The sequence below is a fragment of the Trichosurus vulpecula genome, chromosome 7 (assembly GCF_011100635.1).
Source record: "Trichosurus vulpecula isolate mTriVul1 chromosome 7, mTriVul1.pri, whole genome shotgun sequence".
In the NCBI taxonomy this organism is placed as follows: domain Eukaryota; kingdom Metazoa; phylum Chordata; class Mammalia; order Diprotodontia; family Phalangeridae; genus Trichosurus; species Trichosurus vulpecula.
In genome coordinates, this window is record NC_050579.1 from 265,380,661 (window position 1) to 265,400,311 (window position 19,651).

At 38.3% G+C, this 19,651-nt stretch overlaps 1 protein-coding gene and 1 pseudogene across 1 annotated transcript; one reads left to right on the top strand and one right to left on the bottom strand.

The window, feature by feature from the left end:
* The first annotated feature begins 290 nt into the window (after positions 1-290).
* On the top strand, positions 291-1,417 carry LOC118857265 (annotated as a pseudogene).
* A 12,020-nt stretch (positions 1,418-13,437) lies between these two features.
* LOC118858629 (vomeronasal type-1 receptor 1-like) lies at positions 13,438-14,388 on the bottom strand. The gene has a single exon (XM_036769212.1). The coding sequence runs from the start codon at positions 14,386-14,388 to the stop codon at positions 13,438-13,440; it is 951 nt and encodes a 316-aa protein (XP_036625107.1).
* Positions 14,389-19,651: the final 5,263 nt, after the last annotated feature.

Here is a 19,651-nt window from a genome sequence, read left to right on the forward strand (position 1 = left end):
GCGGCGGTGATGCGCCGCCCTCTCGCGCTCCTCCCGGGGCCGGCGCCTCCGCGTCCCCGGGGGGTGGAGGCTTCTCCGCCGCTGGGGCCGGGGCCGAGGCCGAGGCCGGCGTCACCGACCGCGCCGGGGATGTAGCTCCGGGGAAGGTGGCCCCGTCAGAGCCGTCGGCCGCTGCTGGCGCCACCGGAGCTCGGCCAGGTTTACCATCAAAGGGGGATTTCTGCCCCCCAGGACTGGGAAGCTTCAGCTTTCAACCATATTGAAGCCATTCGTTGTTGGGTGCCAACCAGATGTCTTCCTGCAAAGATCTGTGGTGGGGCAGGGCAATGGGGCACCGGCCAGTAACCGAGAAGCAGACACAATGGAGCTCGCTGAGCTAGGACCCCTACTAATAGAGAAGGGTAAACGAATGACTCCCAGTTCCACCAAAGTTGAAGAAGAGCAGACATGTCCAGTACCCCAAGAAGAAGAAGAGGAGGTGCGGGTACTGACATTGCCCCTACAAGCCCACCATGCCGTGGAGAAGATGAAGGAGTTTGTATATAAGGTGTGGGAACGACGCTGGCGGGTCATCCCATATGATGTGCTCCCTGACTGGCTGAAGGACAATGACTACCTTCTGCATGGTCACAGACAACCCATGCCTTTCTTTCGTGCCTGTTTTAAGAGCATCTTCCGTATCCACACTGACACTGGTAATATTTGGACCCATCTGCTTGGTTTTGTGCTGTTTCTCTTTCTGGGAATCCTGACCATGCTCAGACCAAATATGTACTTCATGGCCCCTCTACAGGAGAAAGTGGTCTTTGGGATGTTTTTTCTGGGTGCTGTGCTCTGCCTCAGCTTCTCCTGGCTCTTTCACACTGTCTATTGTCATTCAGAAAAAGTCTCTCTGACATTTTCCAAATTGGACTATTCAGGGATTGCTCTACTGATCATGGGGAGCTTTGTCCCCTGGCTCTATTACTCGTTCTACTGCTCTCCACAGCCACGGCTCATCTACCTCTCCATTGTCTGTGTCCTGGTCATCTCTGCCATCATTGTAGCCCAGTGGGACCGTTTTGCCACACCCAAACACTGGCAAACCAGAGCAGGAGTGTTCCTGGGACTTGGTTTGAGTGGGGTTGTGCCCACCATGCACTTCACTATTGCAGAAGGCTTTGTCAAGGCCACAACAGTGGGCCAGATGGGTTGGTTCTTCCTCATGGCTGTGATGTATATCACTGGAGCTGGGCTACATGCTGCCCGAATCCCTGAGCGCTCTTTCCTGGCAAATTTGATATATGGTTCCAGTCACATCAAATTTTCCACATCCTGGTGATGGCGGCAGCCTTTGTCCACTTTTATGGTGTCTCCAACCTTCAGGAATTCCGTTATGGCCTTGAAGGCGGCTGCACTGATGACTCCCTTCTCTGAGTCCATCCACTACAGAGATAAAGGAGGAGCTTCCCAAGTGCTTTTTAAAAAGTTAAAGCGAAAGGAAGACTTGAGTTGTCTGTTTCTGGAAGAAACCTCTTAGTAAATTCCATACCAACTGAGCCTCAGCCCACTCTTACACCTGATGGGCTGTCAATTCTCAGTTTCTGCATCTAGGACTGGAGGGGATGGCCTGCCTAAGTCACTCCTCTCCCTCCTCAGAACAGCAACCAGTCACCTCACACTGACAGTGTTTTGAAACTCATGTTGAAATTCCCTTCCACCCTCCTTTCTCCAGTCATTTTGGAAATAACTAAAGAACTGAATCTCTTCAGAAATTCTGTTTCTGGAAGAAAATGTTTCCCCATTCCTACTTTGTAACCTGGCTTAGAGCTGTCCACTCTTTTCATAGCACACTTTTGAAAACAACCATAACTTGGTTCCAACTTTCCAGGGCCTGGATCTGCACGTACAGCAGTAGGAACAAAGCCACCCACTTTTACCAAGCCGGCTAATCATGAAAGTGTATCCAGGCTTTATCTAACTTGTTTTAATTCCGCCACCACCACCTTACCCCCCCCTGCAGAGTAATGTAAAATTAAAGTGAAAGAAAATATTTAATATTTAATACTAAGCTTTAAAAAAAAACTTTCTAGTTAGCTTTTTAAAAAAAAAACATGTCTAAACATCCTAGAAATGAGTTAGAATAAGAGGAACTTGGATTCTTTTCCTAACTATTGAAGACTCTCTGTGATCCTGAACTAGTTATTTGCCTGCCCTTTAGAGATCTGATCTCCTCACTTCTTAAATGGAGGAAATAGTTATCATTTGATTTTCTCTTTATACATGCTATCGGAAGAAAAAGCAAAGTTTGATCCCATGCCACAAAAAGGAACTCACAGGTTTTCATATTACAAATAAAACATATTTTCCTCCAGGAAACCTATTAAGAGATATGTCAAATGGAACACAGGTCATATGCACAGAGCTTAGAAACTCAGAGTTTAGAACTGCAAAAGATCAATGTGATTACCCCATATACTTCTGGCACTATTTTTCAGGGAGGAGGGGGCAGTTTAAGAGGAGTTATCAAATAATCAATCCCTGAAACTAAGGATAAAAAATAAAAATGTATTAAACAGGAAATACAGATAAGAAAGGAGAAAAATGTTAGTTGAGAAAGTAGGTCATGGTGGTAGTAATATTTGGTGGCTTTATAACTTGGAGGAGTGGGGGCATCAGGGAAGTGAGAGAAAAGAAAGAGAGACATCAAAGAAACTGAAGGAAAATGTAATGAAAAACAAAGAAAAGGAAAGAGAAAAAGGAATAAAATACTTCATGACAAATAATCAAAGTACAGGCAATTAAAAGAGAAAAAAATTAAATGTTCCCTATATATCCTGAATGAGAAATAAAGACAGAAAAAAGATTTACTATGTAGATAAAAGCAAAAAATAAGGTAGAGTCAAACATATAGAGAAAATTTTAAAAAATGAAAAACAATGAAGCAAAGGAGAAGAAATAAATAGAATGTGAGAGAACATGCAAAGAAACATAAAATAAACACATATACCTGTGTTTTTGTTATTTAGAAATGGAGGATATAAATACATATATCTATCTGTCTATCTATATATATGTGTGTGTATATATATATATGTATATCAAATAAAATAAATGGAATTTATATAATATATTTCCATTGTTAATAGTCACTCTCACATATATATTGTGTGGAAAAATATGAAAAGACAAAAAAATAACAAAAGAAAAAGAGCATATATATTATAAACAGAAATGTATGTGTAGCAATAAAATATGAGAAGACAAAAAAGAAGCTTCTTATAAATATTTTCCCCAACCTTTCTCTCTCACAACCTGAGGAATGAAGAGTCACTTACTGAATCCTTATGACCTCCTTGATGTAGTGGTAAAGACTGACATCCAGTGGGACTTAGAGGAACTCCTAGATTCAAGTTATAAGAACCTGGGTGATGTCATATTGAGGTACCTGACAATCTAGATCTGGAGAACAATAACTGGGGCCAAATTATAAAGAAGCAAATTATATGAATTCATCTCTCTACAGGGCTGTGGTTATCATGTCATCTGTTAGGACTTTAACACCATCTGTAAGAGGAGTTTATAGCCTGTTCCCAATAGTAAGCATTATGCAATATGTGCAAATGTAATATGTGTAAATCATTTACACTATCAACTCACTGAAATTGCTCATTGCAAATAAAAAGTGGCTCTCTGGGAGGTAAGCCATTTAAAGCTCAGTTCTTGTAACTGAAGAGCTTGATTTTAACTGAGGAAAATGGAGTTCATAAGAAATAGGGAACACAATCAACTGTCACATTTGTCACTCTCGAGAAATAGTGAGCAGAACAAAATGGAATGACTCAAAAAAATCTACATCTCTAGCGCTGGTCTTTCTGCTGAACATATATATATATATATATATACATATATATATACATATATATATATATATATATGCTCTCTCATGTCTATGATATCATCCTTATGATTCCAAAAACGTAAAACTGAAAGACATCTCAAAGCTCTTTAAATCAAACCACTTCATTTGAGAATGAAGAAATTGAGGATGAATGAGGTTAACTGGTCACACTGGTGAGAAGCATCAGAGACAGAATATGAGCCTAAATCCTTTTACTCCTGAGCCACTTGTGGACTGAGTATCAACAGTTTGTTCTGGTCTGTGCCTGACCAATCCAGCATGTTCCCACAAGCTCGATTGATCCAACTGAACTATGGGTTGTTTTAGGAGTGATTTTCCATCTTTTGTCACTACTCTGAGCTACCTTCTGATATAGGGTCTCTGCCATTGTGGCAGTAACCTCAATTTGGGATTGCTGTTCTACAATACTGATGAGGTCAGGAATAGTTATAGATATGGGCCTAAGGATACCTAGGTGGTTCAGTGACTGGATCTCTGGGCCTAGAGTCAAGAAGACCTGAGTTGAAATCTGGTGTTAGACACAAGCTATGTGTCATTAAGCAAGTCACGTAAGGCTCAGTTTCCTCAATTGTAAAAGAGGAATAATTATATCACCCACCTTCCAGGGTTGTTGTGATGATCAAATGAGATAGTATCTGCACTGAGCACTGAGCACAGCACCTGTCACATAATAGGCAGTTAATATTTCTTATTCCTTCCTTTCTACTTTCTTTCCTTATTCCCTTCCTTGCTTCTTTCCTTCTTGTAGACTCCCTTGGGCTCTTTTTTCTTGATGAAAGAAATCAGCTTCTAGGGCTTGTAATTAAATAAATAAAAAACATTTAGCCCTGTATAAATGTTTGTTGTTGTTGATGGTGATGATGATAACGATGATGATAATGATGATGATGATGATATTTAGTTCCCAGTAGGCCACCATAAATTATCAAGTACCATCAGCCTTCTTCACAGAAAATACAAGGGCTTTTGTAAGGGGACCTGGTGTAAAGAATTGCTCCATTTTCCTTCATTTTACCCCCAGAAAAGAGATGTATTTGACTGCTGCAGATTTCAATCCTGTTTGGTGTTGTCAGCGTGGGATAGTTTGGGTAACTCACATGGTCTCTAGTTGGCTCTACCCACAGTAAAATCCATAGAGATGACTGAAGTATCTGAAGCAGATACTGACCTTCCCAATTACATGTAAAAATAATTTTAACATTGTTTTTTTCAAATTTTGGATTTCAAATTCTCTACCTCCCTGCCATGCCCTTTCCATTGAGAATGGAAGTAATTTGACTAAGTGATACATGTGTCCTCATGAAAACTCATTTTCATGTAATTTGTTCTGTCAAAGAAAACACAGACAAAAAAATGTAAAAGAAAGAAAGTAAAGAAAAAGAATCTTTCTTCTGCATTGAGGCCCTACCAGTTCTTTCTTAGGGGATGGACAACACCTTTCACTTTAAGTCCCATATAATTATCTTAGATCATTGTATAGCTAAGAATAGCTAGGTTATTCATAGTAGATCATCACACAATATTGCTATTACTGTGAATAACGTTTTTCTGGTTCTGCTAATTTCATTTTGGATCAGTTCATCTCTCCATATTTTTCTGAGAGCATCCACCTCATTTGTTTTCTTTAAAAAAATATTCATTTATTTTTATTTTCCAGCATTCACTTTTATAAGGCTTTGAGGCTTAATTTTTCTTTTCCCGTCCTTTCCTTCTCTTCCTTCTCTCCAAGGTGGTAAGCAATCTGATATAGGATATACATATATATATATATATATGTATGTATGTATGTATACACACACACACACTTATTTATTAATTTGTTTTAGACTTATTTCCACATTAGTCATGTTCTGAAAGAAAAATCAGAAAAAAGAAAAAAAACATGAGAAAAAGGAAAAAAAAGAGAAAATAGTATGCTTCCATCTACATTCAGAATCCATAGATCTTCCTCTGGATGTAGATAACATTTTCCATCATGACTCTTTTAGAATTGTCTTAGATTATTGCATTGCTGAGAAGAGCTAAGTCAGCAATCTCACAATGTTGCTGTTACTGTGTACAGCGTTCTCACTTTACTCAGCACCAATTCAGGTATTTCTAGTTCTTTTTCTTTCTCAAATCTGCCTGCTTGTCATTTCTTGAAGGACAATAGTATTCCATTACAATCATATGTCACAACTAGTTCAGTCATTCCTCAATTGATGGGCATGCCTTCGATTTCCAATTCTTTGCCATGAAAAAAAAATGAGCTGCTGCAAATAAATATATTTGTGTGCACACAGAAATTGATGTACAATGCTGATGAACTTCAACCAAATTTTGACATGATTTTCCATAAGCCCTCATGACTCACAGTATCAAAGGCCTTGCTCAGACCTACAAACACTGTATACAGACCTTTGTTCTGCTCCTGGCATTTCTTCTGTAGTTGTCTGGCAGCAAACACCATATTGACCATGCCTCTGCCCTTTCTGAAGCCACACTGGCTCTCAGGTAGATGACCATCTTCCAGGTGAAGGGTCAGCCTATTGAGGAGGACTCTTGCAAGAATCTTGCCAGCAATGACTAACAGAGTGACCCGCCTGTAATTGTCACAGGACAATCTATTTCTTATACCTTTATAGAGATGGAAAATGGAGGCACCCTTGAACTCCTGGAGGATAACCTCCTCTTGCCATGTAACCTGGAAAATTTTAGTCAGCTTTTGTGTGAGCAATGGACCCTCTACCTTGAATATCTCAGCTGGAATAGAATCAGCACCAGGTGCTTTGCCACATAAATGAAGCCTAATGACATTCAAAACTCTTCTTCAGTTGGAGCTTCAGCTAGGGAGGGATTGACTTCAACCTGCGGTAAAGGGTCAATGGCTTCAGCATTGATTGATGATGGTCTGTTGAGAACACATTGCAAGTGTTCAGCCCACCTCTCCAGGATCTTGTCCATACCACTAATCAGTGTGGCTCAGTCAGCACCAAGTAGCTGAGATGCACCATAGGTCTTCAGCCCAAGATTAGCCTTCATGGCATCGCAAAAGTGCTTTAGATTATTACTATCAGCATAAAACTGAATTTCATCTGCCTTCTTACTGAGCCAAGAATCCTGAATCTCTTTAAGCTTTGCTTGTACTTTACTTTTGATGAAATTAAATGCTGCCTTCTAAGAGATGGATGAGCTATCCTGCTGGTAAACTCTGTGGAGTTCCCATTTTTCATTTATTAGCTTCTGAATTTCTCCATCATTTTCATCAAACCAGTCTTGGTGTTTGTGAGTGTTCTGACTCACATGAGAAATATTGTGCTTTACACCAAATCTCTGAAAGCTTCCCACTCCTTTTCTGCTCAACTGTTGCCAACTGCATGTTGGCTCAACTCTTCCTCCAAGTCAGCAACAAACTGTTCCTGCTCAGAGAAGAGCTCTAATTTGTTGAGATTAATTCTTCTGATAATCATTTTACCTTGGCGGGGGGTGTCGCTTATGCTGAACGCAAATATTTAGCTTGGAAATGATGTCTAAGATCAGTCCAGCACTCTTCACCACACATTGCCTTCATCACTCTCACATTCTATCTGTCTCTTCTCCTTACAATCACATAGTCTATTAAATGCCAATGTTTGCTGTGAAGGTGCATCCCTGAAGTTTTATTGTGTTTAGGTAAACAGGAGACAGTGTTGGTGATGAGAAGGTCATGAAATGCACAAGTCTTCAGTAGAAAGTAACCATTACTGTTGGTATTTCCAGCTCCATTCCTCTCTAGCACTCCCTTCCAAGTCTGGTAGTCTGGCCGTCTAAGACTACTCTAGCATTAAAGTCACCCAGAATTATAAGCATGTCCTTTATCTTTATAGATATGGCCAATGGAGGCACATCAAAAACATATCAAATCAACTTGTATGTTTGTTTTGTATAAACCTTCGAAGTTTGTGTTACCTTCTTTTAAAGAATTTAAACTCCTTGAGGACTAGAATTGTTTGACTTTTCTGTATCCTTAAGAGTGCCTAAAATATATGGCTAAAAAGTTCAACGATCAAATGATTGTAGAATTTGTAAAGGTGAGGTATGTATGAGCTATGTATGAATGGATACTTGTATTTTAATTAGATTGGATTTGGATTTGGATATGGTCTTAGAGTTAAAGGCAACCACTGGATATTTTTATTCATTAGTTTGTTTTAGCAGGTCAGTGATACTGTCAAATCTGTACTTTAGGAATATCACCCTGGCAGTTATCCATAAACATTGGTACATTACCAAACATTGAAATACACATGGATGAGGTAAGTTTTGATACATACTCTACATGTATGTATACTTTACATGGCTTCAAAAGTATTAATGTTCTTTGTCTTGTTTTTCCTTATCCATATTTCTCTGTGAGATCATAAGATCATAAGACTATATTTTTGTTCTAAATTATGAGTATTCAATTTCTTTTCTCTAAGCAACTGAAGCATATGAACTCAAAACCACATTATTTTGAAACATACGACAAATAGAAAAAAGCAACAGTTGCAGGAAACATCTCTTAAATGGACTACTCTACTCCCATCTCCCTTCCTGGGCATTCAGATATGGTCCTCACAAAAGATTCATGATAGTAATTGGTGAAAAACAGAAGCATGAGTACCCTACTATTCATGATTCTGAGATCAGTTGAATGTCAGTTGCCTTCTCCCTATTCCTTGAGGCTGGCACCCACTTGGTGAATAAGAAGTACCTTTGTACCATCACATAACTTAAAACAGACACCTTCAATGGCGGCCATAGCTGTTGATTTTTGTTCAATAGCCACTGGTTTGACTCCGACACATCTGGTTGTTCATCTCACAACTTTGAGTCAGCAGTTGGCTTGCTTTACTCACAACTAACATCTCGGTGAAATCACTTTAGCATGCACACAGTAGAATGAAATGTATGTTATAAATTTTTGGTTTTGTTTTGTCTGACAGAATGGTTTCAAATCTCGATTTTTTGTGTTAACTTGATGTAAAATAAAATTTTTAGATTATGTTAAATTGAAAAGGTTTTGTACAAACAAAGCCAATACAACAAAGATTAGGAGGGAAGCAGAAAACTGGGAAAGAATTTTTATATCCAGTAACTCTGATAAAGGCCTCATCTCTAAAATATACAGGGAACTGAGTCAAATTTATAGGAACGCAAGTCATTCTCCAATTAATCAATAGTCAAAGAATATGAAGAGGCAGTTTTCAGAGGAAGAAATTAAAGCTATCTATAGTCATATGAAAAAAATGCTCTAAATTACTATAGATCAGAGAAATGCAAATCAAAAAACTCTTAGATACCATATCTCTCCTATCAGATTGGTTTACATGACCAAACAGGAAAATTATAAATACTGGAAAAGATGTGGGAAAATAGAGAACACATAAGTGTTCTCTATAAATCTTTTAATTGCCAAATCCATTGGCCTTTTCCCAACATTCATTCTTCTAGACCCCTCTGCAGCTTTTGACATAGTCAATCATCTTCTTTTCCTTGACACTCTCTTCTCTCCAGGTTTTCATGACCTTCTCTCCTGGGTCTCATCTTATCTATCTGATCACTTTTTCTTAACCTCTATTCTGGAATCTTCATCCAGGTCATCTTCAATCACCTTGGCTATATCACAGGAGCAGCAGAGTTGGCAGGGGTCAACACCGGGAGCCCAGACGTAACCTTGCTCCCCCAGGGGAAGTGCCAGACATCAGCTCAAACAACAAACAGCTGAGACCATTGCTGAAAAGCAAGTGCTGGAGAGCAACCACAGGGAGTGAGACGCCAGGGAGCCAGACCCCTCCCCCACACCTCAGGAAACTGAAGGTTATAATTCTAGACTCACAATCCCCAGAATAAGAAAGCTGGGACAGAGAGCCCAAAGATAGAAATTCGTTGTAACGCCAGGAAAAGGGAAAATAACAAACATGAAGAAGAATACAAAAAAACTGAGGACAATAGATTCTTTTTATGGAGACAGGCAGGATCAAAATATCGATATGGAGGACGGCAATGACACGGTAGATACATCAGATACCTCAAAAGCTAATATGAACTGGTCTCCAGCCCAAAAAGCACTGCTGGAAGAGCTAAAGGAGGATTTTAAAAACCAAACTAGGGAGCTAAAAGAAAATATGGAAAAAAGGGAGAAAAAATCCACTGATGAAATCAAGTCCCTAAAGAATAAGATTGGCGAAATGGCTATGGAGATCCAGAATCTAGAGAGAGAAAAGGACACCCTGAGAGGTGAAATCAACCAATTGAAAATGGAGGCTCAAAAGCAAAATGTAAACACTAACTCATTTAAAATTAGACTTGAGCAAGTTGAAGCTAATGAATCTATGAGGCATCAAGAAGTAATAAAACAAAACGTAAAGAATGAAAAAATAGAAAAAAATGTGAAATATCTGATTGGCAAAACAACTGACCTGGAAAATAGATCCAGGAGAGACAATTTGAGAGTTATTGGTCTACCGGAAATCCACGATGAAAAAAGGAGCCTTGACAGTATCTTCGAAGAAATTATCAAAGACAACTGCCCAGAGGTCCTAGAACCAGAGGGCAAAATAGTCATTGAAAGAATTCACCGATCACCCCCTGAAAGAGATCCCAAACTGAAAACACCAAGAAATATTATAGCCAAATTTCAGAGCTATAAACTCAAGGAGAAAATACTGCAAGCAGCCAAAAAGAAGCAATTCAAATATCGTGGAACTACAGTCAGGATCACGCAGGATCTCTCAGCTTCCACATTAAAAGACAGGAGAAATTGGAATATGATATTCCGAAGGGCAAAGGAGCTGGGACTACAACCAAGGATCAACTACACAGCAAAACTAAGCATAATTTTCCAGGCAAGGCGATGGACATTCAATGAAATAAGGGAATTCCAGACCTTCCTGATGAAAAGGCCAGAACTTAATGGAAAATTTGATCTCCAAATACAAAACTCAAGAGAGACATAAAAAGGTAACCAGGGGGAAAAACCCCACAAACCTCATTAACCAATAAGCTTAGGTTGTTTACATCTTTATGTGGGATTATATCATCTTATGTATGTTTTTTATGTAAATATATATATACATATACATATATAAGTCATTCTTGTGAATGGTACAACTATTATGACAAATGAAAGGGATATACATAGGTTGTGAATGCCTGTATAAATTAACTGAGGTAAAGATATAAAATATAAATAAGAGATGTAAGGGGAGGGCTATGAGGGAAGTGGTAAGGAGGTAGTAGAAAAGGGTAAATTACACCAAAGGAAGTGGCAAAAAAAACATATTATAGTAGAGGGAAAGAAGGGAGGGAGAAGAGCAGTATTTGAGCTTTACTGTCATTTGATCTAGTTCAAGAAGGGAATAACATACTCTGATAAGTTTAGAAATCTAACTTGTCCTACGGGAAGTGGGAGGGAAAGGGGGAAAAAAGGGAGGGGGGAGGGCAGAAGGAAGAGGAGAAGTAGCAAGTGGGTAACGGTAAGATAAGGGAGGGGAATAAAGAGGGAGGGTTAACTGAGGAAAGCGACAGTCAAAAACAATCCAGCTAGCAGCTTCTGTGGGGGTGTAAGATCCACCCACAGCCAGCACCCAGAAAGCTGCCAACAGCACAGGTTCTTTTGATCTGCTTAACTAAGAAAAGCAAGGTGAAGGGGTTGACAAGCTTACTTTAATTCAGCATACAAATATCATTCATTTAGTTCAGGGGAAAAATCCAGCACCATGAACTTCAGAACAAAATTCAATCAAATTACAAACTTCAACAGACAGACCGTGTCTGATTCAAATCCCAATATATAGTTACCAGAGTTCAACAAAGTCTCAGCATCTGGGTTTACGAGCTGGAGGGCTCCTTAGCTGCAGCTGCCCGGAGTCTCCTCATCAACACCATCTCGAGAGCCCCTGCTGCGGATATGGGTACGGCCCGGAATTGGGGTTAAGTGACCTGCCCAAGGTCACACAGCTACTAAGTGTGCCAAGTGTCTGAGGCCAGATTTGAACTCAGGTCCTCCTGACTCCAGGGCCTGTGTTCTACTCACTGCACTACATAGCTGCCCCATCTCGAGAGAGCGAGCCCCCAACAAATGGCTCTGTCCTCCCTTCTTATAGGGCTTCAGACGTCATCAAACGTCATCTGAATGACCAGAACTTAGGCTGCTATGATTGGCTCTTGAGTTAGCCCCCCCCCCTTTGGACCCTGGGAGGTTCACATCCACATAGGTTAGGTTAACACCTAATAGGGCATGGCTCTGGAGTTAGCACCTCCCCTTAACACCCCCCTACCTTGAGCCCCACCCCAGTCACCAATCCACCCCCACATAGGTTCCACACCTAATAGGGGTTTGGGCCTGGGGCTTAGCACCTAGTAAGGCTCAATGAAATACACTGAATTACTCAAAGCAAACTAAAGCCAAACTCTTCAAGGGCACTAAGTGCTAAGGAGCCCATTTTGCTTACCAACACACCTCTCAACATCTAATACCCTGATGCAGGTATGGATCATCTCATGCCTGTACTATTTCAGTAAACTACTGTTTAGCCTCCTTACTCCAAGTCTGTCCTTACACTAGTATATTATCCACTCAGCTATCAAATTTATCTTCCTACAGTACAGATTGTGTAATCCTTCTATTGAATAAACTCCATTGTCTCCCTATCACCTTCAGGATCAGATACAAACACTCTGATTGACATTCAAAGTTCTTCAAAATCTATGCCCTTCCTACCTTTCCAGATTTGCAAAAACCTTCACTGCTATGCACTTACAAATGACATTAGACATCTTGCAGTTCCTCTCTCAAAACACTACATATTCTGATGGTGTTCCTTTCCCATTGTTCTTCTCCTATCCTTTAATTCTCCCCCTTCTTACCTCTACCACCTGGCTACTCTGTCCTCCTTCAAGACTGAGCTGCAGTCCCATCCACTTCACAAGAGACCATTCCAAGTCTACTAGACTAATATCTTCCTTCTGAGATTGCACCTATTCACACTGAACACTTAGTTTGTATAGCTCAATAATTGTCTAAATGTTTTCTTTGCTCAATGTAACAGATAATATTTTGGCTCTTGTTTGTATCCTTTGCACTTACCACAGTGGCTGGCATTTGCTAAGCAATTCTAAGTCTGACTATTAGTGATGTTTATGAGAACAAGGAAACAAACCCAATACTGATGACATCAGTTCCAGTGTACTTAATATACTATTCAAGTAGCCTCCAAATAAATGATATTATGCAATTTGTTCAAGCCTTTCACGCTACAAAGAAGGATAATATGGTCAGTAATGGTGACATGACTTACCTAAGATAAAAGAGTTATCTGATATGAGCATATGGAACAGGGCCTGAGTCTTCCTGATGATCATTTACATACTGAGGGGTGAAAGAGAAAATTTCCTTTCCAATTTGATCACAGTATACTAAATTTTCTTGTGGTATTTTATCAGATTCCCAGTTGTTGAACTATACATTTTTCCAGAACTAGAACTCTGAAATTCACAGAGTTGTTGCAGGGAGATTAGATTAATGGGTTGACTTATTCATCTATAAAATTCTTACAAGGCCTGTGCATCTTTCCAGGAATACAATGAAGCTTTGTGATATGACTCTCACTGCCAATCAACAATAAGGGAGGGAGAATAGGGTAACATCCACCAAAAACAGTTGTGATGGTTTCCAACTCAGCATCTTTTTCAATATTAAAAGTTTCATATAAGGTGATACAGTTGTTGAGCCAGTGGAAAAAAACAAAACAGGTCACAAGCAAGAGGATTGTCTGTGTGTCCTTGACCTCGGGGAAGGATTTAGATGAATGACTACAGCTATAAATGTGCTGCACTTGTTTACTATGTCGATAGAGGAGAAGCACCATGTAGGTGATAGACAAGGCCATAAGGAAGTGAAAAATAAGGTCATGAACAGTCATACCAAACAGCAATGCAACGTTAAGTAGACTATCATTTCTTGTTGATCTTACTATGCAAATATGTGTAACATAACGATACTTCGAAATTGTGACATTTTCGGCTGCTTCATTGGTTTCACTGACACGAATGTAGATCAATGCAGTGCTGACCCAGAAAAAGAGGAAATAATATACAATGTATCTGGGGGCTCTAACTTTGATGGTTGCCCACACAGAGCTGTTGGGATTGATGATGAGGGCCTGGAACATACTCAGAAGACTTGTTGTGCAGACAGCAAGTCCCTGGGCAACTCTGTAGATGTACATGAGGGCCTTACATGCTAAATCATCTAAAAAATACCTCATCCCAAAACAAAGCATGATTTCTGGGATGCCTCTGCTTAAAAGTGCTGCCATGTTGGCCAAAGTCAAATGAGCAAGAATCAAATCTATGGGTTTCTTCTGCTGAGGCTTTTTGAAAGAAATACAAACAAAAAGCATTAGCAGCAATGAATTGCCTACAACACCAATGGCACATTGAAAGACGAACGTCACTCCAAATATCAGCTCACTGGATACCATTGGTCTTCAGAAATTCAGAAGATATGATGTCACAATTAATGGAAGTGCCTAAAAAAATGAAGCAGTAGATAATCTGAACAATAAAGTGATGAAGTTGCATGATGTCCACAAACATTACAATGATGTCTCATTTCTTCCAGGAGGTGAAACATTGAGAATCAATGGTATCCTATGCTAAAAATTTGTAGGATCATATATCTAGAACTAGGCCTTACCACAGTGACAATGTACTCCAATCCCATCACTTTGTAGATGAGGAATCTGAGGTAGGGGGTAGTGAAGTGAATTGACAACAGTCACCAGAAAAGAAGTGTATTGTACAATTGTACAATACATTATCTTGCTTCTCTTTTATTCCTAGGAAAGTACATTCCATATCCATTGGACTTCCCCGGATTCTTCAATTAAGTGTTTACACTTATTTTAGAATTTAAAATGGATCAAAGATTTTCTTGACGAAAAAATATAAAAAGGCATTGTAGCAGTGGTTTGCAAATTTCACAATACATAGAGCTCATCACAGAAGAAAAGTTATTGGATTTTTCCTTTGATGCTGCTCATGATTAGCTCTGCATTACTCTACTGAAGACCCTCCCCACCTTAAAGAGTCCACCTTGCAGTGATCAAAATTGTCATATAATTATTTCCTATGTGGAATGCTGTCATCTGGATTTTTGTTTCCACCATACTCTCTTGAAAACATTCGATATCAGTAACATATTTCAGGTGACATTAATAGTATCTGCATCATTCTAAATATCTTTTGGGGAAACAGATGAAAGTGGGTATAGTGGCAGTGAAGCAAATAGAAGGGTTTATCAAACTCCACAGAACATGTTGGATTTTATTTAATTTGATCCATTTTATTTCACTTAAATTATATGTATAGAGAGACTGTCCTAAACCATTTCCTGACTCTTTTTTCAAAAGTTCAGTACCAAAGGATTGTTCTGCCTGGTATTGTCTAATTAATCTGCAAAAATTTCTCTCAATATTCATACTTTGCCTCCAAATCACATCTTTGTTTGATTTTTATGCCACTACTGAACATTTGAAATAGGCCTGTGATGATGTGACTTCCTTGCAGATTTTTCTTATTCTTAATTATGTTGAGTAGTCATTAGAATAACAGAACTTGTGAAATCACCTTATTAACTTTTCTTGGTGTGTCAATAAACCTTTTCATATGCCTACTGTGTTTCAGTGTGCTAAGTGCTGGGGATAAAAAAATAAGTAAGTCAATAGCCAGGCCTTGCTCTCAATAACTTAAGATTCTAATGGGAAACAAAATGTAAAATCACAGTTTCCTTATATTTTGTTTATTTTTTCACAGCTTTCTTCAGGAGCACGTGCATAGGAAGAAAGGCATCAGACTTTGTGAACAATGCACGGCAAAGGCTTGAGACAGCCATATCAGAGACAACCTAAAGGGCAAGGGACTCAAGAGAAAAGCACAGCATAGAGTTAAGCAGGTTCTTCAAGGGGTTAGGGTGGTAAAGAGAGGATAGTGTAACTAGAGCAGAGATGATTCTCTGGGAAGGAAATGAGGGGTCAAGGGCCTGGAGGTCATGACATGGAGAAGGAACTATATCTTTCCTACAAAGTACATTATACTAAGGAAGGGTGTAAACTGCCAGTTTTATGAATAAGACAACCACTTCTACACTTGAAAATCAGAACTTCTAGTGTAATGAAAGGAACTGCTTAGTGCATTTGAAGGTTGAGTGATTCATTTAAGGTTACAGAGCCAGTATGTTGCAGTAGCAAGACTTGTTCCCAGATTTTTCTGTTTCCAAATTAAACTCCCTATACACTAAGCTGAAAACCAAAAAAAAAAATATTTCAAGCCATGAAATAAGAATTCAACTATTTAATGTAAAATAAGTTCTTATTTTGAAAATATACTGATTGACAAAGCATCTTCTGTGAGTGGAGAGGATAGAAGAAAGAGAATAGGAAGAAAGGAAACTAAAAGGAGGGGTTCACAATTCATGAATGAAAGGAGGGAAGAGAAAGATAGAGGATTGTAGCATAAAAGGATTAACAATGGCAAGAGGGAAAATCATTCAAGAAAATATAAGATAAATTGTTGAAGAAGGAAAGGAAGTTCAGGAAATAATCATAGAAAGAACAGTAAGAAAAAGGAGAAAATTGAGGAGAGAAACGCTAAAACATGATTCTGGTTATTTTTATTTAATGAAACAAGTAAGGCTACCTAAGAGTACTACAGAAATATCAGCAATATTGTAAAAATCAATTAATAAATTAAATTGGTTAAAGCATTTGGTATGTTCAGGGCACTATGATTGAAGAAAAAAGAATGACAGGAAAAAGAAAAGGAAAAGGAAAAAAGGATAATAATATACAAGATGGAGTAATGAAACAATGATGAAAAATATAGAGAGCCTACATTGAGTTACTATAGAGAGAAAAAAATATATCAACAACTATTTTCTTTCAGGGAAGAAAAGAGCAGTATTGGAGGAGGGGAGTTTCATCAGAAGCAGCATATATGACATTTAAAATTCCCCAATTGATAATGTACAAGTTAATATTTGACTCTTAACTTCTTTCTCAAGCAATCATTAATTCACCCTGAAAAGTGATGGGGTAAATTGGGAAAGGAACATAATGAAAACCCAAACCATACTGTATTTCTAGTTCATACACAATTCTCCTTTTGTGAAGCATGAAGAGGTGGCAGAAGACATTTCTAAAATATTTTAGATATTATAAACTGTCTAGTTAACTTCAAAAAATCTAAACTTCTTAGAAAGAAGGTTTACAATAACAGAACTATAGTAAGAGTAAAGGAACTTGGATTTTTTTCATAACCACTGAAAACTTTCTTTGTAATACTGAGCTAGTTATTTGTCTGCCCTTTCTGGGTCTGATTTTTTTCACCTGTTAAATGATAAAAGCAGTTATCAATTGATGTTCTCTTTATACATGCTATCTAAAGAGTAAGCAGTTTGACTTGAGCTATAAAAAGGAACTCACAGTTTTTCAAATGGTAAAGAAGACCTCTTTTTGCTCTAGGAAGGGTCTTAATACATATGCCAAATGAAACACAGTTCATATGCAATGAGTTTAGAAACTGATAATTTGGAACTGGAAAGGACCAATGTGAATACCTTATATTCTGAAGGCATTGTGTTTCAGGGAGGGGAGGCAGGGGAAAAGGGGTTATCAAATAATCAATCCCTGAATATAGGGATAAGAAAAGAAAACGTAATTAACAAGAAATACAAATAAGAAAGGAGAAAAAATTAGTTGAGAAAGTGGGGCATGGTGGTGGTAATATTTGGTGGCTTTATAACTTGAAGGACTGAGGGAATCAGTCAAGTGAGAGAAAAGACAGAGGAGTCAAAGAAACTAAACCAAAAATGTAAATAACAACAACAAAAAAAGAGAAAGAAAAAAAAGAAATAAAGTTCCATGATAAATAATAAAAGAGAACAATTAAAAGGGAAAAAAATTAAAATGTCTCATTTGTTTTTCCTTCAAGAGAAATAGATACTGAAAAATAAGATAGTTGTTACATAAAAAAAAGAAAAAATAAGGTATAGCCTAATATAGAGAGAAGAATAAAAAATAAAAACAGTGTAACAAATCAGAAGAAAAAAAGAAAATATCTAAAATGTGAGAGAACATGCAAAGAAACATATATATATACATATATATATATATATATATACACATACATATATACATATGCCGGTGAATATATTATATAGAAATGGAGACTATATACATATATATATAAAGAAAAATAAATGGAGTTTATATAATATATTTCCATCTTTAATAGTCACACACACATATGGTGGGAAAATATGAAGAAAAGACAAAAAAGCATAACAAAAGAAACAATATATATATATTATATACAGACATGTAGGAGTAGTAATAAAATATGAGGAGACAAAAAAGGAGTTTATTATAAATCTCTTCCCTAAACTTTCCCTATCTCAAAATCTGAGGAATGAAGAGCCACTGACTGAATCCTTGTGGTCTCCTTGCTGTAGTTGTGAAGACTGACATCCAATGGGGCTGAGAAGAACTCCTAGGTTTCAAGTTATAAGAACTTGGGTGCTGTCATATTGAGGTACCTGACAGCCTGGATCTAGAGAACAATGACCGAGGCCAAATTGTACAGAAGCAAACCATATGAGTTCATCTCTCAACAGGGCTGTGATTATCATGTCACATGCAAGGGCTTTGTCACGACCTGCAGTGGGAGTATCCAGCCTGTTCCCAATAATAAGCCTCACGTAATATGTGCAAATCATCTACACCATCATCTCACTGAAATTGCTCATTGCAAATAAAAAGTTGCTCTCTGGGAGGTAAGCCATTTGAAGCTTAATTACTGTCACTGAGAAGTTTGGTTTTAAGTAGAGAAAATAGAATTCATAGGAAGTAGAGAATACAATAAACTGTCACCTTTGTTTCTCTCAAGAAATAGTGTGCTGAACAAAAAGGAAAATTTTATTTCCAATTGGAATGACTCAAAACATCTCTATCTCTAGGTCTGGTCCTTCTGCTGAATGTATTTCCTCTATCATTATGAAAAAGAAAAACTGAAATATTCCTCAAAGCTATTTAAGTCAAACTACTTCACTTAAGAGATGAAAAATAGAGGATAAATGAGGTTAAGTTATATGCCCTAGTAAAACCAGTAAGAAGCATTAGAAACAGGATTTGAACCTAAGACCTCTTACTCCTGAGCCACTGTATCAAAGTTTTGATACTCACACTATCAAAGAGATCCTTGCAATGTCCCTCTGATGTGAGTATCAATACTTTGTTCTGGTCTGGGCCTGGCCAACTCATTGTGTCCCCACAAATTTGACTGAGCAAACTGTGGATTGTTTTAGGAGTGATTTCCCATCTTTTGTAACTAATAGGAGCTACCTTCTAATATAAGGCCTTATGCTTATGCTTAACCTGGGTTAGCTGCTCTACATCACTGATGAGATCAGGAATAGTTATAGATATGGGCCTAAGGATACATAGTTGGTTCAGTGACTGGAGCATAGCCCTACAGTCAAAAAGACCTGAGTTGAAATCTGACATTGGGGGAGGAGGCAGAGCCAAGATAGTGGAGTAAAAGCAGGGACTTGCTTGAGCTCTCCCCCAAATGCCTACAAATACCTGTAGAAATGACTCTAAACAAATTGTAGAGCTACAGAACCCACAAAAATACATAGTGAAACAAATCTCCAACCCAAGACAAGTTGGAAGGACAACAGGAAGGGTC

Coding starts and splice junctions, on each gene's coding strand:
- LOC118858629 (XM_036769212.1), bottom strand. CDS start 14,388: ATGGTATCCAGTGAGCTGATATTTGGAGTGACGTTCGTCTTTCAATGT.